The sequence below is a fragment of the Lepisma saccharinum genome, unplaced genomic scaffold (genome assembly GCF_977018435.1).
Source record: "Lepisma saccharinum unplaced genomic scaffold, izLepSacc3.1 HAP1_SCAFFOLD_634, whole genome shotgun sequence".
In the NCBI taxonomy this organism is placed as follows: Eukaryota; Metazoa; Arthropoda; class Insecta; order Zygentoma; family Lepismatidae; genus Lepisma; species Lepisma saccharinum.
This window is the reverse complement of record NW_028143306.1, coordinates 114091-140096: the sequence shown is the minus strand read 5'-3', so window position 1 is coordinate 140096 and position 26006 is coordinate 114091. Positions and strand designations below refer to the sequence as shown.

General features: G+C 41.5%; 1 protein-coding gene across 1 annotated transcript in view; it reads left to right on the top strand.

The window, feature by feature from the left end:
- Window positions 1-1034: 1034 nt before the first annotated feature.
- LOC145983085 (uncharacterized) overlaps window positions 1035-26006 on the top strand; it is a 29462-nt gene continuing 4490 nt past the window's right edge. The window contains exons 1-2 of the mRNA XM_083116357.1: window positions 1035-1078; window positions 14473-14929. Coding sequence (XP_082972483.1) covers window positions 14526-14929 — 404 coding nt within the window. The 5' untranslated portion in view covers window positions 1035-1078; window positions 14473-14525. The remainder of the gene's footprint in view (window positions 1079-14472; window positions 14930-26006) is intronic.

Genomic DNA, 26006 nt, shown 5'->3' with positions numbered 1-26006 from the left:
AGGAGAAATTTCCTTTGGAGAGAACACATAAATACAGTGGAGAGAAATCCATCTTAGGGCTACCATATTTTGAAATGCTAAAAAGAGGACATTTTCTTCGAAAGCCAAACACACCATCAATTTATTCACAAACACGAAAGCATTACATAAATCACACAAATTTTATCAAGCTTGATGGGCAGTCCATCACTTTATAACTGTTGTGATGCTTAACAGTATGAACGTGAAAGAACCTTCTGCAGCACTTACTTTATCTTCATGTTCACTGCCAGGTTTCGTGAAAAACTGAGTCAGTTTTGTAGATGAAGCTTCACCTCTGACGGCTCTTTTGTGCTTTTCGCACTCCACGTGTGCTTGCAAGTCTAGCCCACCTTTGTTTGCCACAGACACATATGTACCGGGTTTACAAACCATACACTCGCCTTCAAAATCGTCTCTATCACGTCTAAAACATGAATACTTTTCTTGTAACTCATTAGTAAACTTGAACTTCCTTTTAGGCATATTAGTAGCTTACACCGTGTTCGCAAACTCTAACTTCCACTTCGAACTTGAAACTGTAACAACAAACGACTAACGCTTAGCGCATCGTCCAGTACTGCCAACATCAGACCTTTAATGATTCGAAAAGTTGTAACTTCGTGATCTCTGACCTATGATGATTGGATAAAAGTAAAAACCCGGACATTTTAACAGAAAGTAAAAACCGCCCGGACGCAAATTTCAGGGTCCGAAAAGAGGACATGTCCGGGAAAACCAGGACGTATAGTAGCCCTAATCTAGCTTATATTTCATGTATCGATAATGTGGCAAGTGAGTGAGTGAGGCGTCGTTCTTGGGACATGCTAGTTCTCAAATACATCCTGATTAATTTCAAGGGAAACTTCTTTCGACACTCGCAACTGTTATCGGCACTGTTAGCATGTAACGACTGTAATAGTGAGCATAAAAACTATTAATTTGAAGTATTTCGAGCAACCGTTGGTTAACTACTAACCCGAATATTGCAAGCTGAAAAATTATCTTCATATTCTTTCGGTTTTTACATGTTGTTGGGCGCTGGGCGCTACCAAGATACGTAAGTTGATATTTCACTAATTAACTTAACATTTTTATAATATTATGTTCTGTGGTTAATCATACGTATTTGTTGTATTTGGCATAATGTATAAATATGTTTAAGTTTTTAAAACGCGGAAGATACAATTGTGAACTTTGTCGTAGGCAGGGGATTCATAACATTTAGGCCCCTAGGCTATCCTTTGTTTTAGGCTATGCCAACACTATTAGTATTATTATCATTGCTATTATTATTATCCTTATTGGTAACAGTTTCATGCATCGGAGACACATTTCTTCAATTTTACACAAGAAACTACTTACGGAAATGAGTTTCTCCAAGGTTTACAACCTCCGTCGATATATATTCTTCCTAAAACTTCATCCTACAATGCAGCAGAAACTGTTACCTTATTATTATTATGAGAATTGTTATCATGGTACTTCACTTCAAGTAATTGCATGTTCTGTATTAATAACACTTGTAAACTTTAAAATATAGACACAACTGATTAAAAAAAATCATTAAACTTCGATAAAACAATTTAGATTCAACACGTGTATCATTTTTGTGCGTCCCCCCTGGACTTTCGGCCCCAGGCTATAGCCTAGGATAGCCTAATGACAAATCCCCTCCTGGTCGCATGCTGATTACAAATGGAGCTATGTCACTAATATGTTTCTATTTTTTTCTTTTCTTTTCTCTGTTTCAATATGATCACACTTGCACTAGAAATGAATTAATGACATCATTTTATTGTATTATAATGCTACTCTATTCTACTATAACCATAAATTGTATTTCGTTGTTTTATTATACTGCATTGTTTATGATAATGTAAACAAACTGACATGTCCGATATCACTGCCTGTATATGCAAATAAGTGATTCATGGATGAAATAAATCTTATCTTATCAATAACATTGCATTTCGGAAGTGCCAGGCCCCGTGCGGCGGCACTCGTCGCACATCCCTAAAGCCGAGCCCGCATCAAAGCATTAGTCCTTGATAAAAATAAATATAAAATTATATAGGGTATGACGTTGTCTATTGCAATTTGAATTTGCTTAATGACAATAAAGAATTCTATTATATTCTATATCAAAAGTCTCTACTGTTCTAGTTTCGAGTTTTACATGCATTTAGAGTCCTGCATGGGGCGGTTTTCGCTCGCTCTCAATCGTGCGAATCCCTCACTATCGAACGTGAAACGCTCGAGCGTACCGCACTCGTACCCCCCCCCCCCCGCAAGTTTATCCCGTATTATAGAACCTAATAAACCTAAACCTAAAACCAATACATAGAAGGAAACAGTAGTGTATTTTTAGGGCTTCTAAGCCCACACTTGGTACGAGGCCTATTGTTTTTATTAATTTAACTACAATGGAAAACCTCTTTTGATGATGTTTTTGTTGATTTTATACTATTGCAAATCTGTGTTTTTTTTCACCTCACACTTCGTACGAGTGTCATAATTTCTTTCGAGTTAAAGTACGTAACACCCACGCACACCTACGCACATCTATGCATATCCGCACCTACACCAGGCGCGGAGCGTCCATGTAAGCCGTGTAAGCCGGGCTTACACTTTATTAGTTCTAGTAAAATGTATGTAATTATATGTCAAAATTAGTAAAAACTTCAAAGTTCAACTCGGCCCGATACCAGTCTTTGAGATCCTGTTTGTTAGATTGCAACACTTCAGCACCAGGGGACACATGGGAACTCCCGCCTTTTCGCGATTAAAATTACCACCTGAGCGCTGGTGTCGCTTCCAATATGGCCGCTCTAAGTAGGATAAATCTTTGTTTACATTCAGCAGTAGTACAAAAAAGCAGCGTGTTGTCACGCTTGGTATGGTAGAAAAAGTTTAAATTACGCATTATTTTTAAATACTGCGAATGCGATGTGAATTCCAGGTACTCTAGCAAACATGAATTTGTACTGAGAACGAAGCATTTAATTATGATAGGTAAAAATAACACGGAAAGTGCAGACGAAACTATGTATACGCACTGGTTGTCCAAAGCAGTGCTGTATCATCTGCACGCCATGTTGTAACTGGGGTTCTCGGAAATTATTTGAAAATAAAGGAATTGAAATTGACCTGTACTTGAAAAGCTGGGACAGGAGAAAATTGCAAACATATCTATCGTTGCAGTTCTTTCTCGAAAGAGAAAGGCTGGTTTAAAAATAATATTCACGATTTACTGAAAAAGGACATCGTACTGAATGAAACAGTAACATTAGCATGTCCACTTTTTTTTCTGATTACATTTGTTATTAATTTATTCTCAAACTATTTTCATTTTCTCTCTTAATTGACTTGCACCTGTTCCAAATATCACTCATACGTAATACCGGTAATACATGGATGCATTGGGTAAGACGCCTCATGATTTTTCGGGAAAAAAAGAGCTTCATTTATAAAGTACAATTTCAAACTTTACTTTCATGGTAATATATATTTATCTCTCGAAAAATAAAGTAAGCAGACTCGTGCATTGTTCGTAAATTACAGTGTTATATCCCCCATACCAATCTTCTGTCAATTACGTTTTCCCTGATTTATTAACAAAATTTCATTTTGTTGATTCCACGGGGTGTGGAAACAAATTAAAACTTTTAATTTGTTCTGACCCATAAAATGATTTAGAGCAAAAAAGAAAAAAAAACCTGAACAGTAGACCTTACTTTCTCGCATATTCCCCATGCTTTGAACGACTTCAACACAACGTATCCTACTCAGAGTACTTCCTGAAAAGCCCACCAGATGGCATATCGGTTAATTTTAATCGCGATTTGCTTGCAGAAAGTTGTAAGCCGTCTGAATGTTGCCTTACAAATTTCTGACCGCGAAGGAGCAGTGCCCAAGGAACATATAAGTATTTTAGGAAGAGCATTCCGAGACACGGAGCTCTCCCATTGGCCAGAAGCCGCAACGAGCTCTGACGTGACCAAGGGGATCTGTCAAGTGGCGAGGCTCACGTAGCAATGGAAGCTTACGGGAAATATTCTCATTTTTAATTGTCCATATCTTGGGTCAATCAACCATTTGCAGTAGAATAATAAGCAAAACGCAAGGAATAAGACCTAGGCAATAATATGAAGAAGTTTACAGCACGCAATTACAATAAATGGCGTTATACAAATCAAACAAAAAGTAATCACGGCTATCCTCTTATATCACCGCTACATTGAAATCTGAAGTTGCGTATGGGTAAATAAATACAATTTTACGTATTAAATATTTGGCTACCACGCCAATACTTATTATCCTTCATACCTTCAAATTTCCACAGATGTTTGTTACTAATAATTTGTTCATTATAATTTATATATCTAGTATACATAGGATGTCGCTGTCGCTGTTGTTATATGACGTCGCTTTTTTACGTATTTAGGGTAACCGCAATAATAAAAATGAATGATGAAATGATAAATTTGAGGGGAGCATAGGCTAGATGAGTGTGGCTAGCACTGGTGTACGCAGGGGGGCTTAAGGGGTTGCAGCCCGCCGAAATTCTTAGAAAATAAAAAAAATCAAATGAAGACAGTAATGAAGTAAAAAAAAAATGACCCCCGATAACTATTTTTGTGTTTGAATAACTTTTAAAACGAAGGATTAAAATGGTAATTGGAGCTCGTATCTAATGGAAATAGAACAGCGACAACGGGATATCAGCGAAATTGATTTTCGGCGATACATTCTATGAACCAATCTCATTCTGTTCGGTAAAGGTTAGATTCATGGCACTGAACCCGCGTAAAATTTGAATTGAATTAACATAATCCTTGAGTGAGGTGGAAATGGGCTTTGGATATATATTTTTTGGTAGATGTGAAAATCTTTAACTAGTGATGCACACATGCTTTCGCTTACATTTAAGTCTTTACACTATGGTAAAATTGCATAAATATTCTACCTACACTGATTTGTGTTTAAAATACCGTAACATCAAAATATGCTTTTTAGAAATTAATAAATAAATAATAAATGGATAAAATGAAGTGTAGTGGGAAAACGTAATCCCTTAATAAATTCAAAGAATCCCGTGCCAGCTCGATGGAGAATCTGGTCAACCGCGTGTTCGACTTTGAATCCCATCACTGAAGTTCCCGACTTGGAGTCACGTCGTGGGCATTGATGTTCTTTGTGCCTGCCCTTTCATCAATTTTATGTGATCAACACTCATCGCCGCGATTAACGAAAAGTGGTAAAAAGCGACGTCAAATAACAAATACATGAACAATAGGCCTGGCCTCTGTCTTGGTTTAGCAATGTGATTTGTTAATCACTATACGGTGGAGGCCGAGGCGGAAATAAATATCAGTAAGAATAAGAATTCATTACAACTTACCCTTCCTGGAGACTTGTGATTTTGAAGACGATGCTACCCACTGTCGTATTTCTCTTACTGTACTTGCTTCCATGGACTTGAGTTTCATTAGTTTATTCAAATGTCGAATTTTAATAAAAGTTCTTGTTCTGACATACAGGGAAATAATCTTTTCGTTAACTTCAGGAAATTTTGACTGAAGTACTGTCTTTAGAGTGTCCATAACTTTATGTTGCTTGGAAACAGTTGACCCATGGAAGGATGCAAACACAATCTCAAATTGAATAACTTTTTCCATATCCGAACCACTACGTGCCTCCACCGGGTACCGAACCGGAATCCCTCGATTATAAGGCGATGACGCCACCACTACGCCATCGGGGAGGCCCTCAAAATAGAAATATATGTGGTGCCAGATTCCTTAAAGCCCCAATTGGTACACTCTGCAACAGCACAAGAATGTTTACCTTTGGCACGTTTATTCATGGTACAGACACCGAATACACGTAATACGACCTAAAATTACTCGCTTTAATATTCAAGACAAACAGCACAAGCACTTCTGTAAACGAATACCTGATCGCTACTACTGGACCTGCACATTTTTCTGACATCTGGGAGAAATCTGTGCCTCGAAGTTGGCTTATACCGAACAATGAAAGCCATGTCGCTTTCGGAAACTGGAAGCAATTACTTTCCATTTGAATGTTCCTAACTGCAGGTATGAACCCCCTCGGTGTACGTCAAATCGTCTATCGTAAATCCCTTACCTGGAGGAATCGCTAGCGTAACGCTCTTTGAACTCAGAAGCGAACCTTGGTTGAGGCATGGGTGTATCATTGTGTGTCTTCTCTATTTCATCTTTCTTTTTCATTTCATTGCCCTAGTTTGCTCTATATGTCAAAAAGCGACGTGAAATAATAAGACACATTGATTGAATTGGAGTTTCAAGTCCAGTTTATGCACATTGAGGCTGATTGGGACTGGACCTACAGTTTAAAGTGGGGTCCGAGCCACTATGTGCCTCCACCGGGTATCGAACCCGGGATCCCTTGATTATAAAGCGATGACGTCACCACTACGCCATCGGGAGGCCCTCAAAATAGAAATAGATGAGAACGTTAATTGGTTAAGTTACGATCTCGCTACCCAGCGAAGGTTTAAGGTTCGAGTCCCGCCTGGACATTGTGTCCCTTTGCGGGTGTCCATCTATTTCATCTATTCATTACTCATCCTCGCCTTCCAATTAGGTAAAAGTTATAGGAAAGCAACCCAAAAATAAGAAAAAAATATTTGCCTCGTAATGACGCAATTTGACAAGGACGCCCGCAAGATTTTTTCACAGGAGAGGCAGCAGTGCTCAAAGAGGGAAAGGTTTTGGAATGCTATCTCTCTAGTTAAGAAAATCCTCTTAAAGAAAATTCCCCCACTAGGATAATTTGCATAGACATCCTCCACCCACTGCATATTCTCTATGATTTTGCAATATACTCGTACTTATTATGTTATGCAGCAGTAACTTCAATTAATTCTTCTCAACAATAAGTCGCCCCTGCAAAGAAGTTCCTGAAATTCTACTGCTGGAATTTTTTAAAATACAACACTACATGAATATATGTACAATATATTGACATAATTTGATGCATGTTTCTTCCGTATATATAAAAAAAAACACTACGTGTTAAATAAAAATTAAATAAGAAGGATACTGCTATAGACATTAGTATTATGGAAACTGATGGCAATATTTGCATTCATACGGCTTAGAAGTTTATTATTGCGTAACTGTAACTTCATAATAATAGTAGTTTTACTCACACACACACAACACCGAAATTTTGGAGCTTCCCGTGGATGCAACTCGACAGGACCCAAAGACTACAAGAAAGCCTAAACATATGGTCGTTACACACACACAATATATATCCTGAGTGCCCAATTGTATTAATTTCCACGTAGTACACCCTGGACTGCATTTTACATACTAGTGACTAGCGAGGCTCTGGCGTCTGGACTCGTGGCCATTATAATCCTCGGTGGGGCTCGTATTGTGTTGTCCTTCCATGTTTATGATTGTCCCTTCATCTACCTCATCTTATCACCATTCATCCTCATCTTCGCGATTAGTCAGAAGTAGCAGAAAAACGAAATAATAATAAATCAATACGTATGTATGTGTCGTTCATTTAAAGACGAATTTCTACTGGGTTGATCGCTACTATGAGGATGAATGATGAACTAATGTGTGGAGAATGAGACAAGCATTGCTTTTTGCCTTACTATGGTTCAAACTGGGGCCTCTGGCTTCCTAAAGCGTTATGCTGTCATGGAGACCCGTTATATAAATGTAGAGGGACTTACTTAATCCTTTCCGTTCAATCTTACTTTCTTTATCCTGTTGCAGATATGTCCATGCTATAATTAATTAAGTTAGTAAACTATTTGCATGCAAATATGCGCACGAGACTACTCCCACCCCCCTCCAGCACACACAGGCATTTAAAATTGTTTCACTTCACGATTTTTCGGGTGTTCTATCTATTGTGCTCGTCTCAAGATGAGACTCTCATCTAATAATCATTTAACTTCATTGCTGTATCTCGTAATCAAGGAGTCCCGGGGTCGATACCCGGTGAAGGCACATGGTGGTTCGGATTCCACTTTAACCTGTAGGTCCAGTCCCGATTAGCCTTACTGTGCATAAAGTGGACTTAAAACACCAAATCAACCAATAAACCAACCAACCAACTTTATTGCTGCGTGTAGAAGTGTAGACAAATAGTGTTAAAGAACCAAAGACATGGATTCCCTTTTTGCTGAATTCAGCATGAATTTGTTCGTTTGCTATCCTCAGTTAACTTGAGAAGGTATGGGAAAGCAGTGAAGAAGAACTACATGTTATAAACATTGCTTCCCAAAAGTTATAATCGCCTCTATGAGGCGATAAACTTGTATGATTTTACATGTTATTAAGAGGCCCGCAGCTGAGGGTTCCCCTTTTTGACGTCACTCTAGCAGAAGACCTTCACGTGCCGCCGTAGCGCGGGAAGCCGGAATATCACCCCCTGAGCAGTGCCTACCGTATCTGGATGAAGAAGAGCAAGGAATATAGGGAGAAGAGCGGGCCAAACCCTAGGCACCCTAGGTTTGTAAACCTACGGCCACAGGCTTACAGCAGCGTTGCAAACCCCATGTTTAGAAAAAGTGTTGTTCATGGACGTCCGCAGTATTTCTTTACACCAGGGAGGATTAAGCAAAGTTTTTTTTTCAGGGGTTGGGGTAAACTAGGTATATTTCCCTTCTCAAAATATACTAATTCAATTTGAAGTTAAGATTTTTCTGCAACGCCCTTACAATAATTAACAATTTGATGTGACTGAAATGAAATTGTATGTGTGAAAATGGTTGACATTCATTTTTCAGGAAGTGTCTCCTTGCCTTGCCCCTTCTAGACATCCTTGGAGTCGTTTAAACTCCGAAATTATGCTACATACAACTAAATTGTTCTGTGATTTTCATATTATTAATATTAATTTATAACAAAAATATAAATATAAATTCGAATGGTTCAACCAGCGGCATGGGTTCGACGTTATACGTGAAAAGTTTGAGAAAATTCAACCACAACGAAAAGTGGCCCTCTCATTTTATTTATATCCATAACTGACAAACGACTTTTTAAATTTGTGCGAAATTTAGCACCAGTATGCTTGGGTTGGCTTCACTGAATACGCGCCAGCGAGACACAGGTCCTGGAAAAGGAGGGGCTCCAGTGTTGTCGGGTATGAATGGTTGACTGCAAAGGAAATTTGAGTCGGCGGTGCTTCAAGGAGGTTTTTTTCAGGAACAGGGAATTCTGAAGCAAAAATCTAACCGGAAGGGGAAAAAGGAGAAACCTAAAAAATGAGCGGGATGCGGGAAAACTAGATACACATTGACGTGCTAAATTCTTGTTCCTGTTTTTAGCTTATAGGAGAGCATAAACATCAGAAATATTAAGATCTCTGTTTTCCGTTTATGTATGAACTCAGCTGGTAATAATTGAGCTAAAAAGTGCAAAAATAAATGTTAATGAAAGCTGAAGATTGAACCATTTTTACAAATCTCATGTCAAATGTGAACAAAATATTATTAATTACGTAGTCTGTGATTCAAACACACTTCGAACAGCGTTCGAAAAGCCTGTTTATGATCTTTTAGGTGCTAGATTTGCTTTTACAGTATCCTAAGAAAGCACTTACATGTCCTTCGATAGAAATTTCTGGATATGTCCCTACAATTAGTGAGCATTTCTTTTATAATTAATATTGTATTTTTTTTACTAAATATAGGAAATTTTAAGGCAAGAGAGGGAATTTTTTTTATATCCGAAAGGGATATTCCCCTCACAGTCAGAAAGATCACTGTTTTGAGCAGTGACCAATTTTGGATCTGGTTTCTTTTTGTTTCCCCGTTCTTGTTGTCGAGGTCCACTGCGAATTGCGAATTCCATCTATTCAAAGTGGACTGTCGGCCCTGTGCTGTTGTGTGATAGTGAAGTGCATTATGGAATAAAACGAGTGTGATTGTGCGGTGGGGTGGAGAACTTGGTGCAGACGCCGTTATCCAACAAGGATTTTGCTGCCAAGAAGAAACTTGTGGATGTAGGTAGGCCCACCCCTTCCTTCTCTAGCAGGCATAGTAACAGAAACGAAAAATAAAGTGCGCCGATTTTGTGATTCAGGGTACGAAGCTGATACTTGGTTATGCGGTTGTAAAAAGTATTCTGCACTTTTCTGTTTCCTTCTGTTTTCGTTTCTTTATTATTATTATTATTCATTTTATCTAACTTTGCATATATTTTATCGTTACGTTACTCATTGTGATAGGAAAAAGACTGACTTAATTATCAGTTGAAATGTAGGAGATACACAGCCTAGCAAAGAAAACACCAATCCCAGGGATTTATTAAGAATTTATAATTTGGTGAAAAATTCCAGGGAAGTGTTCTGAAAAAATGGGGGGGGGGTCGATGTGTGTGCATAAATCACTAACCATGTCAGCCCAAAAATAAGCACAAGGGGAAATAACCTTCATCATGATAGGCTTACACTGTTGGAAAGGTCACGCTCCGCCACTGACCTACACCTATGCATACCCATACTTACACCCACGCACACCCCGCACACCCACACCTACACCCATGCACACCCACCTACACCCACGCACACCCACACCTACACCTATTGCAAATCTGTAATTTTTCACCTCATACTTGGTACGAGGCTTATTGTTTTTATTAATTTAACCACAGTGGAAAACCTATTTTGACGATGTTTTTGTCGATTTTATACTATTGCAAATCTGTCACCTCGTATTTCGTACGAGTGTCATGATTTCTTACGAGTTAAAGTACGTAACAAGCACACCCACGCACACCCATGTACACCCACACCCACCCACGCATACCCATATCCACCCACACCCACCCACGCACACCCACGCTATGCAACAAGTTATTACGCAATGTTTACGCAATATTATGATGACTCGTATCTAGCGTGTTGTTGGTTATGACGTAATGCGATAATGTGTTGTCTTCTGATTGACTTACTATTTCGGATGTTTTCATCCGCGCTTAGGTTACTTAAAGGGTTTTCGCATTACAGATCAGTCAGTGTCGTGAGAGTGTTTGAAGAGTACGGATGTGTTGTTGCAGTGCTCCTCAGTAGTCAGAGAGGGGGTACGAGCAAACACCCCCCCAAAAATCTAACAATTTCATAGTGAGCTCTCTTAGCGTAATTTAACTGAAAATCATGATTTTAGCTGATTTTCCAAGTGTAAAAAACTGAAAATTTGTTTTACGCAAGAGCTTAAATTCCAATTTTATTGTATAAAAATTCTTTTATAGTTGCAGAAGTTCAAAAAACACAGTTCTACTGCACTTGCCTGGCGCTGGGATGCACCTGCACTCCACCATATGTCTAAAAATGTAGCGAACTAGACGGGGCTAATAATTTCTTAATTGCAATTATTTTTCCAAAGAAACTTCTGCAACACAGAAATGTTGGCAAGAATTTTCATGTAACCTAGTTGTTTTTACTCAGACAAATCAATAGTTTTGCATTCCAAACATTCCCCGAGTGTGCGTGCCTGTGTGTAGATGTGACGTCAACCTGTTAAGAATGTCACGTCAATAATACTAGCTTGGGAATGTCATGACCTTCTCTTTTCTCTATAAAAAAAAGAGAGAGAGAGGGTCATGTAACTTGTGGTGATTTGCTTGGCTAAGTAAAATTTCCTGAGAATTCTTTCCATTCTAAACATTCCTGTGTGTGTGTGAGTGTATGTGTGTAGAGATTGATGCGCTTATGTATGTGTGTAAACATTAAGGCATTGACCTGTTAAGAATGTTACATCGATAATACTGTCTTGGGGACGTTATGCTTTTTTCTTTTCTGAGGGTCATGTGATTTGTACAGATTGATTGGCTAAGGGGAATTTCCTGATTACTTGTTTTGTTACAAGAATTCTTTGCATTCCAAACATTCCTAAGTGTCTGCGTAGAGATTGATGTACTTACAGCTATGTGTGGGCATTAACCTGTTAAGAATGTCACATCAATAGTACTAGCTCAGGAATGTCATGACCACTCCCCCCTTTTCTCTATAGGAGGTCATGTCAATGTGCTGATTGGTTTGGCTAAGGGGAATTCCCTGATTAGTAAATTGAGGTTATAAATATAAAGGTTTTGCTAATGTGGAATGCAAAAGCTCAGTTCTTGGCTCCCTCAGGGATTCGAATCCTGTTAGGTTAAACAGCATAAAAATTTCACAGCAAGAATTCTCATATGGACTGACGATTTTTTTAACAGACTTAATAATGAGTTATAACCTGTGTTGTGATATCACTATAAACTGTATACAAAATATGCAGTCCCTGGAATGAGATGGACGAGGCTTATGAACCTCGACCTATACAGTTGTACAATCTGGCAATGAATGGATGTTTCTTTTTATTAAGCATAGCAGTGTGTTTTCACTTATTTTAATATCAGACAACAATGTTAGAAAGTGTGTGCATGACCCCAAGAATACAATTTAAAATCACTAATGTAATATGAACTTTTTCACTTGTGTGTATTTGAATATGAAAGTGAGGTACTTTGAATAATTGAGGAGAACAATCACAAATAAGCTTGCAACGGTATTGAGAGGGGTCACGAGTTTAAACTTCAGACGATTTCTGTTAATCTGCTAAGGCCTAGGGTGTATGGATATCAGTACGAAAATTTGTAAAAAAGAAGAGGCAATTTTGGCTAATGGCAACGATTAGGATGAATAATGATAATTATGATGAAATTGATGTGTGGCACTTAGAAAACAAAACTTCAAAGTGTATTGCACCAACAGCTACAATTGATTTTAAAAACCCCCTCCCCCCACACAAGGTAGTTAACAGAGTACTTTTGTTGGTTTACGATTCTGAGGGCTTAAGTTACTATGTTCACCTATAGCTGTACATATTAATAAAAGAAATGACCTGAGCAATAAAATATAACAATACCGATTCTGGCTTTTTGTCGGATGACGTAGTGGTAACGTTGTTGCAATCACACTTCTGATGGTGTATAAACTTAAATGTTTTGCATAACATGAAATACTGTTAACGGAAATGTGTTGTTTCTAATATTCTATATAGAAAGCAGATAACAAGAAAAAGAAGAAAATAAATGTTGCAGGCAGATACGAAGACTCAACCCACATATATACGTATATATGAACAGACAGGATGTCAACGATGCGTTTATAACTAACATGTGATTATTCAAAATTCAAAGAGTGCAGTGGGAAACAACTAACTAACTAACTCTCTAGACTTCTTAAACCCAAAGAGAGCAAATACAAGCACAAGTGTAAATAATTAAATAAGTTACAAGGGGCTGAGACATGGTTCGAATTTTTTGATCTAGGTATGGATGCAGACAGGTACTAAGTTTTGTGTGTGGACACAATTGATAATGGAAAATCCCCTTCAACATAATAACATAGTGGTAATGTTGGTCTTGCCTTATTCCCATCGATAACATAGTGGTTACACGAAAGAAAGAAATAAAAAAAATAAAAACATTGTCCCCTATTAAGAAATATTTCTCGAAATCATGATAATTTCAGACTGAAATAGTGTTTTTTGAGAGGGCATCACTATTTTGGAGGAAAATATGTGTCCTTTGCCCCCCTGGAAAAAAAATACCTTGCTTGCTTGCCCCTCCCTGGAAGAAATCCTGCGGACGTCCATGGATATAGAAATAACATACGTACAATCGAACACTATTTTAATGTGACAATAATGGGGCATTACAGCGTTACGTGTGTGACATTTCACACATAAAATGTAAAGGTCTACACATGAGATTGTATTAAAATATTCATAATGAACTGATTTCATAGAATTATGTACTTTGTGGTGTCTGTTAACAAATTTAAAAAAATGAACATGCGTATGATTACATAGCCTGAATATATGAAAAGCATTAACGAAAAGGTGTTCCGTGTGTGGCGCTTTAAAAATGTAGGAAAGTTTGATTTAATTTGTCTGCGAAGTATATGGGCTACACAAGCTAATAATTTTTCATTCACAAGCATTTAAACCTTAATTAAATGAAAAACAATAATAATTTTCATATTAATTCATTTTGTTATTTACATTGAGTATGACTACTTTTGGTGGAATGCACCAGATATAAAATGTCCGCCTAGGTAGTTTCAGTCCACAATTATCTATTACATTTTCGTGTATCATTGTGTATTGGTAACATAGACTAAACTACATATTAACACGGATGATGATGAGCTTTGACTATGCTCCCTTAAGTTTCAATTTCACTACGCCCTTCACGATCCCTGGCCAAAAGCACTTGCTCGTGGTATCACAGCAAGCGAAGATCTCTCAATTGCGAACGCTACCTAGCGTCGCCCGTGCTAACTATTGGGCGCTCGAGTGAAAACCTCTCGCTGCAGCACTCTAATGTATAAATAGCTAAAATCAGTAGCCTGTGTGTTAGTCACTATTGTACTTTGATGTGTCCACAGAAACAAGGGGAAGAACACATTAGAAGGAAGATTCTTTCCAATTATATCACAAAATGCCGAAGAAAGGCAAAAACAAGGAGCCTCCCAAAATTGACCCAGAGAAGAAGAAAAACTTGGAGGAAGAAGTGGTCGAAGCTACTGAACGCCTAATCAAGATGAGGGATGTGGCAAAAAATTTACGGGTTGACACTCTCAGTCTACAAGAAGAGACGCTTCAGCTGCAGAAGGACAATTCAGAACATTTAAAGTTGATGCAGGAGAAATTGAAGAGTCGATCCGAAGAGCTTAAGATAGGAAGAGAAGCAGCATATCAAGAAATCGTGGAAGCAGAGAACGTGGGAAAGCGGACGGTGGCGCGGCTGGAACAGGAAAAGAAGAGGTTAGAAGAAGAAATCATTGACAAGGAAGGGATGCTGGAGAAAGCTAAGGTTACGTTAATGGAACTGGAGCCATTCAGGTAAGTTGAGATTTTACTACAGAGTGAGGCAAAAGTCAGGTTTCATAGGTTACCACGGTCACCAGACATAACTCCTCTGGAATTTTAATTGTGGGGACAATTGAAGGCCATCTTGTGCACTAAGGGCATGGGCCATTTCAAAGCATCACAAGCGCAATCTCTCAAATCACCCACCATCACACTAGCAGACGTCTTACCTAACTGGAAGCGTCTAATTGAAGCATATTCAAGCAGACGGTGCCCATACTGAACGTAACAATTACATATCAACCATGTGTATGCTTGTATGCACAAACATGTTTTCCTGTGTAACCTGACTTTTGCCTCACTCTGTATCAGTGGCGGCTGCTTAATACGTGCTACCGTGCTATATCACGTTACTCAATTTACTAAAATGAAAAGAAAGAGAGGGACACATTTCATAGATTGAAGAAGTTTAATAAAACACTGAAGTGAAATTAAACTTCTCACGTTAATTCGCTCAAAAACGTGCAGCGCGCTATGTATTTTTCGCACGCTGTTAAGCTACAACGAAACCGAGCTATTGGCTTCATAGCACGTTTTCGCCACCTCGCGGCGCGCCGAATCTATATACTCGAATGCCCCTCGGTTTTGCGGGGGAAGTAGGGTCTGAACCAATCAGCTCGGGAAATCCGTCGGCTATAGTGGAACCACAAGGAAAGAAACCTGCGCAGAACCTCATCGCGCTGGAGGGTGGGGGAAAGGACAGGGGGAAGGAGCCTTCAGCACGGCTCACGTCAGTGTTGCCAGACCTATTGATTTATCGGGAGAATTCCTTAATAAACTATTGCTATGGAACCTCCATCGACCTGCTCAAAAACATGTTTCCTGCTCATCTTACTTGAACATGGAGGGGAGAAGTAGAGTGGAACTCCACTCAGCCATGAAAAGTGTTGTTTGAACTGTGAAATTATGCCAAACGATACTCAATTGTGCTAGGGCATTATTATTATTTTATTACTATTACTACATTACTATTTTTAGATGGTTGTATTTTATCCCACCCGAAAATCTATTTCTATTTTAGTTATTTTATGTCGCTTTGTGTCTCTACGGGTATGAATGAAAAACTGATGAAATGGATGAAGTGACACAAATGCAGTGAAACGTCCTTGCCTTACTAGGTAGAAACACTGGCTTCGTAGCGTTGGCAAATTATTTTATGCATGTGTGTGTGTGTGTGTATGTGTGTTGTGCGTGTGTGTGTATTTCTATCAGATGGGGAGGATAGGTGGCACCCTAGCATAAGCGTTGCTATCTTGAATTATTGAGGAAGGCATGCTGTCTAATTCACCAAATATATTTCACGTACGTAATGCATTTTCTCATTATGGTGCAGGACGTGTGCCCACCCCTAACGATAGCTGTACACCGAACACCAGCAGAAGGCAAATTTGTTATTGTTAGCATTCGACTTGAAAGATTGTGGAAAATGAACGTTAACATAAAAGTACCTATTATTTCAGAGGTATGAGTTGATTTTAGTCACAGTAATTAACATCCTTTCTTATAATAGGGATGTAGGAACGTGATAATTTCAAACTCAAGTTGTGTTTTCTGAGAGGGAAACATTATTACGGGGCAATATGCCTCGTTTACCCGCCTGATAAAAATACATTGTTTTCCCCTAGCTGGAAAAATCTGTGGACGTCCCCTTGCCCCCAGTGCGCACTCCTATGTCGCCCCCCGCCCCCGAGAACGTTGTTCATCCGCTGCTATTAGATCATCGGATTTTGTAGAGGATCTTCTGATTTCCCAAGGAACAATCTCCCGAATTTTTCAAGTCTAACCTGGCAACACTGCCCCGAGCACCGATAACGACAGGGAAGATGCGCGAACGCATTTGACGGAAAGTTTTTTCCCTGTGGTCGAGCTTAGGGATGGCCAAACGGATCCGGATCCGGATTTTTCGCTGCCTCGGGAGAGAAGGGGGGAGCTAAGGACTAGTTTTACATAGGTTCTTATCGTATTTGCTTTTATCCTGAAATAATACATACATATATCTATTTGCAGAAAAAGTACTATGCTTTACCGGGAGTTTCTTATTTCCTCTAATATACGAGGGTTGGAAATTTTATAGCGACAACTATTTACTCTCAAATGATACAAGCTATGAAACTTTTACAGCCCTTCGATGTAGTCAACAGCATTGTGTACAACCGTTGCCAGCGATGTGGAAGTGGTAGTATCTCTGTAGCAGTGTCTGTTCTGTTGATGGCTTGACTCTCTGGAACAGTTCGGAAGCTTCATCTTAGGGATCAAATCGAACTAACAAATCAGCCACAGGTTGCGCTACATGCGCCCGAGCATTGTCCTTCAAAATGATGGGAGGATTCAGCAGAAAGTGTCCCCTCTTCTTTCGCAACGCAGGTCGCAGGTTATGTTCCAAAAATGATCAGTGGCGGTCTTTCCTGGAGGCACGGCGAGAATCACCAGAACTTTCACCTTAGTGGGGTTCTGACTTCTTGACTACACAACTTTAGACCGCCAACTCCAATGATACTCTATTCCTCTGGTCCCTGCGCATGCGCCTAGTGTTGGAAGGAAGAGTCCATTTACTGGGAGGTAGCTTAGGTATGTGGTAAGCGCCGGTTCCGTTTCATGGCGTATATGCAGCAGTCAGTGGCGTAGCAGCCGCCCCCGCATCCCCGCGATTCTGGGGGGCCCCGAGCTGTAGGGGCCCTGCTATGTTCTCTCTCTGTGATCCTAAAATTTTATATAATCCCAGAAATTCATCAGTTAGTGTCTCTTATTCAAAAAATGGATATGCGAAACAGAAAGTTGGTTCCAAGTACGTAATATATCATATGTCGACGACTGCGATAATAAGCAGTGGTGTGTTATCTTAGCCAGAGGGGCCCGGGCAACTTGACATTATGGGTCTCCTCCGAAATTCAGAATTATGTTACTGGCTCATAGTAGGGATGGCCAAACGGATCCGAATCCGGATCCAAAAGTTACGGATCTGGGTCCGGATCCGAAAATTCCGGATCCGGGTCTGAAATTTTCGGATCTGGATCCGGATCCGGGTCCAAACGTTTCGGATCTGGATCCGGATCCGAAAGTTCCGGATCCGAGAGTTTCGTATCTCAATCCCATTATAATATTACCACACCTTAAAAGGTATTATGATCTTCGATTACTAACAAATTTTTCATTAGTTAGTCCTAGTTGTTCCTAAAATACTTTGCTACGCATCGGCTAACACACTCGTGCACAAAAATAATCTTACTTGTTTAACATAAAATGTCAGAGGTGATTTTGTAAATGCCATTGAAACGAATATGTATTCATTCGAATGTATTGGAAATGAAAACACACATAAATGTGAGACATTCCATTCCAGGATGAAACCTTTAACACATATAACAAGATAGAAATGTTATACAAAAATTATACAATTGTTCTACAGTTACAGTCTTACAAATAAAAATAAATCATTATAATATATGCAGTGTAAAACTAACAAGAGAGGATATCTAAGTGTCCCCTCCGATTTCCATGAAACTTGGCAGGTGTATAGTAGGGCCTAATGGAAGAAATATGTGTTTTTTTGTTTCAGCTAAAAAACTGTTTTAGGGGGCAAAACCCCCTCAAATGTCAAGATGAGGACAAATTGAAGTGAGGATCTGACCCCTGTGTCTCCCTCCGATTTCCATGATACTTGGCAGGTGTGTGTATAAACGGGCCCAAAGGAAGAAATACGTGTTTTTTTGTTTCGGCTAAAAAACTGTTTTAGGGGGCAACCCCCTCAAATGTCAATATGAGGACAAATTTAAGTGGGCATTTGACCTATGTGTCCCCCTCCGATTTCCATGAAACTTGGTAGGTGTATAGTGGGGCCCAAAGGAAGAAATACGTGTTTTTTATATGTTTCAGCTAAAAAACGGTTTTACGGGGCAAAACCCACTCAAATGTCAAAATGAGGACAAATTGAAGTGGGGATCTGACCCCTGTGTCCCCCTCTGATTTCCATTAAACTTGGCAGGTGTGTGTATAAACGGGCCCAAATGAAGAAATACGTGTTTTTTTGTTTCGGCTATAAAACTGTTTTAGGGGGCAACCCCCCTCAAATGTCAATAAGATGAAAAAGTTAAGTGGACAATTGACCTATGTGTCCCCCTCCGATTTCCATGAAACTTGGTAGGTGTATAGTGGGGCCCAAAGGAAGAAATACGTGTTTTTATATGTTTCAGCTAAAAAACGGTTTTACGGGGCAAAACCCACTCAAATGTCAAAATGAGGACAAATTGAAGTGGGGATCTGACCCCTGTGTCCCCCTCTGATTTCATTAAACTTGGCAGGTGTGTGTATAAACGGGCCCAAATGAAGAAATACGTGTTTTTTTGTTTCGGCTATAAAACTGTTTTAGGGGGCAACCCCCTCAAATGTCAAGATGAGGACAAATGTAAGTGGGCATTTGACCTCTGTGTCCCCCTCCGATTTTGAAGTGGGGATCTGGCCCCTGCGTTCTCCTCCGATTTCCATGAAACGTGGCAGGTATATAGAGGGGCCCAAAGGAAGAAATACGTGTTTTTTTGTTTCAGCTAAAAACTGTTTTAGGGGGCAAAATCCCCTCAAATGTCAAGATGAGGACAAATTGAAGTAAGGATCTGACCCCTGTGTCCCCCTCCGATTTTCATGAAACTTCGCAGGTGTATAGAGGGGCCCAAAGGAAGAAATACGTGTTGTTGTTTTTTTGTTTCGGCTAAAAAAACTGTTTTAGGGGGCAAAACCCGCCTCAAATGTCAAGATGAGGACAAATTGACATGGGGATCATCTGACCCCTGTGTCCCACTCCGATTTCCATGAAATTTGGCAGGTGTATAGAGAGGCCCTATGCCCCCTGTTTCTTCCTATGCCATATTTACGTGGTTTCGGGGTCAGATCCCCACTTCAATTTCTCCTCATCTTGACATTTGGGGGGGGGGGGCTCTGTACACCTGCCAAGTGTCATGGAAATCGGAGGGGGAGACTTAGACCTCCCTTGTAAGTGTAGCCTATTAATTAATTACAAATCGCGCACGCGCGCACACACACTATATATATGCGTGTATGTATGTATATTATATATACACTATCTACCAAAAAGTAATTGGGCACCTATGATGATGGTTAATTTAGTATATAATTTGAATCATTTAGTATCATTTAGTGGGACCACTGTGGCACAATGAACTCACAGGCATACTGTACAATACTAGACAATGAAATGCTCCCAACCTTGTGGCGTTTTTACGGAATGGACCCCTGTTACTTCCAGGATTACAATGTTAGGTGGCATGTTTCGGAGGCTACTATGCAGTGGTATGCCGACAACAATGTTCACCGATTGGTCTGGCTTGCACAGAGTCCTCATCTCAATCCCATAGAACACCTTTGGGAGGCATTGAACTGGCGGGTGAGGTCTCGGGAGATGCGGCCAAATTCCATTGTCCAACTGAGTGAGATCTTGCAAGAGGAATGGCGACACATTCCAATGGACGACCTCCACAAACTAGTTGAGAACATGCCTGACAGAGTGGCTTCTGTTATACGTAGCAGCAAGAGGTGTCTCCACGAGGTTCTAACAGGGTTCGCACCACCAGACAACCATTTTGTACACGTGCCCAATTACTTTTTGGTAGATAGTGTATACAGGGTGATTCTAAAGGTATAGTACAAACGAAAACCACAGATACCTCCCATGAAATAGAGACGAAAGTTCCCCTTCCACTTTGCCGAGAGATGCCTCCGTGAGGAGCTAGACAACGCCGAAAACGTGTGAAAATGAACTTCACACCTCTGTACAGCCAGTACCAGTGAAGATAGAAAGGCGGAACAAACGAAGTCAAAAGGAACACCAAAGTCGCCCATCCGAAAAACACTAGGCGGCAGCTGCGCAACGCATGCGCATGGGGTTCCACAAAGGAAATAGGAATGTCCCGCAAGACAAGTGAAGGGAAAGGGTAGCGATCGACAACGGTAGGGACAAAAGAAGCAATGAAGCATGAAGTAACAATTGCACAGCGGGAAACAAACACATGCAGCGCGTGGGGAGTCCCCAAACACAGTGGGGAGACACCGCAGCAAGAACAAAGCACGGTTCAACAAAAGAGAAAGAAGACCGGACGGGGAATGGTACCTGTCAAGGAGACAACAAATGCGGGACGAGGGATTCCCCGTAGCAGCATCGAGGGGATGTCACACAGAGGTCGTGCGCCAGCAGGACAAACACAGCAACTACGGGCACAGGAGGTTTATTGCCACGCAAAGGTGCACTTACAGATAGGAATAGTACGTAGTACGTAGTCGTACCCCGGACTGACGTTGTTACAAAAGTTGCTCAAATTGACGACCACCACATTCAATGCAGGCATTGCAGCGTCGCAGGAAATTCTGGCGAACCCTATCAAAAATCCCTGGCATGGTACACACCTCGGCCGATGCTGCAAGTATCCGCGTTACCAATGTTTCCTTGTCAGGCACCGGGTTCTCGTAGACGAGTGTTTTCACATGGCCCCACAAGAAGAAATCCATTGGTGTGAGGTCAGGCGAACGGGTGGGCCAGGGGACGGAGCCCTCTCTGTCGATCCAGCGCTGTGGGTAGGTACGGTGCAAAAGGGTTCGCACTGTGCCATCAAAATGTGCAGGCGCTCCATCCAATTGAAACCACATACGATGTCGCACGTTGAGGGGTACATCTTCTAGCAGCTTTGGAAGGACTGATGCAAGAAAGGTGCGATAGAGGCGGCCATTTAAACGTGGTGGCAGCAGGTATGGACCGATAATCTGTTCATAGATGATACCTGCCCAGATATTCACTGCAAACTGGGTCTGATGGTGCACCTCGACTGCTGCATGTGGATTTTCATAATCCCACACATGGCTGTTTCGGCAATTGAAGATGCCCTCACGGGTGAATGTTGCCTCGTCCGTGAAAAGCACATGGCGCAAAAAACGGGGATCGTCGGTACAAAACTGCAACAGTCGTTGACAGAATTCCACACGTCGTGGGTAATCCCCAGCCTGCAACGCGTGGACTCGCTGTGGATGATAGGGATACAGCAGATCATCATGAAGGACACGCCACACTGTCGACTGTGATACTCCCACTGCACGTGCAATGCTACTGGTGCTAGTGGACGGTGTGTCGTCCACGCGAGCAAGTACGTCCTCCTCGACCGCCGCGGTGCGCACATGTCTTGGGTGACCGACATGATGGCCTGCACGTAACACACCCGATTCACCAAGGGTACGGTGCACGTTCGAAAACAACCTGCTGTCGGGTTGTCGCCTCTCCGGATACCGTCCGCGATAAAGGCGTGCAGCTGCTCGGCCATTGCCATCTGCAAGGCCGTAGACAAAATGCATGTCCCTCAGTTCTACAAATGTGTAGCGTTCCATGGTACGGTGAGGATAGTGCCAATTAAGGAATACTGTACTGCAGTGCACAGGTGGCACACACACACACACACTGGTCACAACGGCTTCGAAACAACGTACTCAATTGTCGTACGTCAAGCATACCACCACCGCACCGGCTCTTTCACTGACACGCTCCCTGACGCTGCACTTCCAATCAGCCCACACGTCCGCACGGCGCTGTGGTACAATCAGCTGACGTTCCTGAGCCACCCGTGCCTGTGCTCTTCACTACCTGACCACTGCCGTCAGGTGGGGCCATGTACTGTGGGGCCTTGTCATCGTGGAACACATGTAGCGTCCTTCATTCTTGCCCCATTCACCCACAACACGTACTTCGTCCGTCTTGCTCGAGCCGACGGGGAGCACTACGTACGATCGTGTGGTGTTTGTGTACACCAATGTGGGGTAACCCAGCAGTTGAACAGACGTGCATACCCCCACGTAGCTTCATTACACGATTGTCCCACGCAGTTTATCTGTCCAGCCTTGCTCGGCCCGGTCTCACACCCACGCGGCAGTGTGCGGCTGCGGTGGTGTGAGGCCACGCTTGGTTTCGGAGAGGAAGGCTGCGGCCGAGGAGGGACTCGAGTTGTTCGGCTGGGGTTGCGCTCGGAATCAAGCAGCCGCGTCAGGTCTGGGAACGGTGGACCTGGTGATCGGGATGGAAACATTCCGACCTCGTCCATTAGTGTCGTCCACCGTACGGAGTGGTGGGGTCCGTACGACACTCCCGCAGCCTTTCGCCCGCTCCCACCCAGCGATGTGCCTCCGGCTTCATTTCTAAGAGGCTGATTGGGCCCCATCACGGCGTTTGTTACAACGTCAGTACGGGGTACGTGGTCCTATCTGTACGTGCACCTTTCATTAGCAATAACCTCCTGTGCCCGTAGTTGCTGTGTTTGTCCTGCTGGCGCACGACCTCTGTGTGACATCCCCCTCGGTGCTGCTACGGGGAATCCCTCGTCCCGCATTTGTTGTCTCCTTGGCAGGTACCATTCCCCGTCCGGTCCTCTTTCTCTTTTGTTGCACCGTGTTTTGTTCTTGCTGCGGTGTCTCCCCACTGTGTTTTGGGGACTCCCCTTGCGCTGCACCGCCAGCGCCGCCATTTCTGCCCCGAACCATGTACGCGTCTGTTGCCTGTCGAGTGTCACGGACCACTTTGCTTGCATTCTCGGTGTGTTTTTACATCCTACGTCGTCCTCCCGTGGTTCTGCAACCCCGGACTACTTTTCTCGACTGCACTGCTTCAGTCATGGTGTTTGTTTCCCGCTGTGCAATTGTTACTTCATGCTTCATAGCTTCTTTTCTCCCTACCGTTGTCGATCGCTACCCTTTCCCTTCACTTGTCTTGCGGGACACTCCTATTTCCTTTGTGGAACCCCATGCGCATGCGTTGCGCAGCTGCCACCTAGTGTTTTTCGGATGGGCGACTTTGGTGTTCCTTTTGACTTCGTTTGTTCCGCCTTTCTATCTTCACTGGTACTGGCTGTACAGAGGTGTGAAGTTCATTTTCACACGTTTTCGGCGTTGTCTAGCTCCTCACGGAGGCATCTCTCGGCAAAGTGGAAGGGGAATTTTCGTCTCTATTTCATGGGAGGTATCTGTGGTTTTCGTTTGTACTATACCTTTAGAATCACCCTGTATGTACATTAGCAGATAACAATATGTTATAAACACATTCTTACTTTCCAAAGAAGCGCATGTGGGATGGCAACACGGATCCGGATCCGAAAATTCCGCATTCGGGAACCAACCGGATCCGGATTTCGGATCCGCAAGGATCCGGATCTGGCCATCCCGAGCTATAGCGTGCTACACAGATTCACAGCACGGTAAGTGTTGTCATCTCAGTATACGAAGAAAGTTTGCGGATAGCTTTACAGAAGCAGACACGATTTTTTTTTTCTCGCTGTCCATCGTGATGCGCGTGGCATATGGAGCAGTCAGTCATTGTAAAGGATCAGTTGTGCACTGTTGTTCCAAGCAGTGGCGTACGAGAGGTTGGGGCTAGGAAATTGATGGGGGCTACATCCCATCTCCAAATTTTGAGTTTCGGATGAAAGCAGCAAAGAACTCGGAAACAAAAAACAGTGTTAAATGCAAACACCCCTTAAAATGATCTCCGATTACCATTTTTGTCTTTCTCTTGAATGAAGGTTGAAATCGGTGATTGCAAAATATTTTATAGCTTATTCCGGCCGTACGTAGAAAGCAGCTATGTGATACAGACCTTGACAATTCCAGACCCCCCGGGAGAAAACCCAGCGTATGCTAGCGGTTCCAAGTGAGTGTATGTGTGTGTATGTAAGGGGAGGGGGGTAATTGTAAATGCAAGAAACAACATCTACCTGTAGCACGCATCTGTGAAAAGTCACGAGCCGCCGCTGATCTGTATATTTACGTCAGATCAGCGATTAGAAGTGCGGGACAATTGGCAGCACTGTTCATGTGGTCTTCTGAAACTCTGGCATGGAAACAGTGTCGCTAGTGTCGCCTATGCCTGCATCACATGAGACTAGATTTCCAGTTGGACTTACTCTACTCTAGTAGTGTGTTGGGAGGGAGGGGCTCGAATGGGTTGGTAGACCCCCCGGAAATTGACATAGTTCATTTAAAGATACATGAAAGCCGGAAGTTTGTTATTCTTATTTTTAAGAACAGAAATAAAGTTCATTTAGTTAGTATTCGAACAGAATAATCAAAGAAAAAATGCATTGAATCGAAAACATTGAGGGAAAAACATAGGAACAAGGTTCCACATTTTTCAAAATTATAATAATTACAGTTGTAGGTGAGAAGTCACACAACAAACTTTATATATATAAAAACATTCCTCTCGAATGAGACGTGCAAAGGTTAATATCAAAATGCAATCAGATACTGACTGCAAAAAACTGCAAAAGAAATAATGCTGGTATTCACTCGTTTGGTGGATCGGGTCTCCCCCAATATATCATTATTATTTCGAATAAAATTTATTTTTGTTAGTTTATAATATTTATTATTGTATAATAACATGCGTAACCGTGGTAATAATACTGATTATTTATCTACTATTCAACTTTTATCACTTGCCCAATCCCCCCTGCAAAAATTTCTGGCGACGTCCATGCTAGTTATCGTAAATGTTAGTCGACTTTTGTTCTCACACGGCATTACGCAGACGAGCGACTTGAGGAAGAACGTTTTGCTGCAGTTATTTTCCCTACAATTGCAAAAATTTAAAGTAAATCATGTACTATAAATTGGTTCGAAAGAAAATATGAACCATGTTACATTTTCATACATGAGATTCGGATGATTCATTCATAAAGAAATGTCTTGTTCAACTAAATATGTCAAACATTTGATACAGTGGTAGAGGCAGATTATTTCCGTAACATCTTTGGCAGGTATGTATTTGAAGCTTCGGAACGAGTCACAACTCTCCAAGCAGCCAATTAACCAAGCGAGGCGCTGACGTCATCTCAACCCAGAACCTATCGCTAAGCCCCTTACTCAGGTTCTACACGCCCACTAGGCTCGCTAGACAGACTCGCGCAGTCCGCTGGAGATGTACCGAAAGTAATTCGACTCTATTAATAGAGATTTTCATTATCGTCTAATCACGTCTGTCATGTAGAAACCTCAATTTTTTCATTGAGCAGCG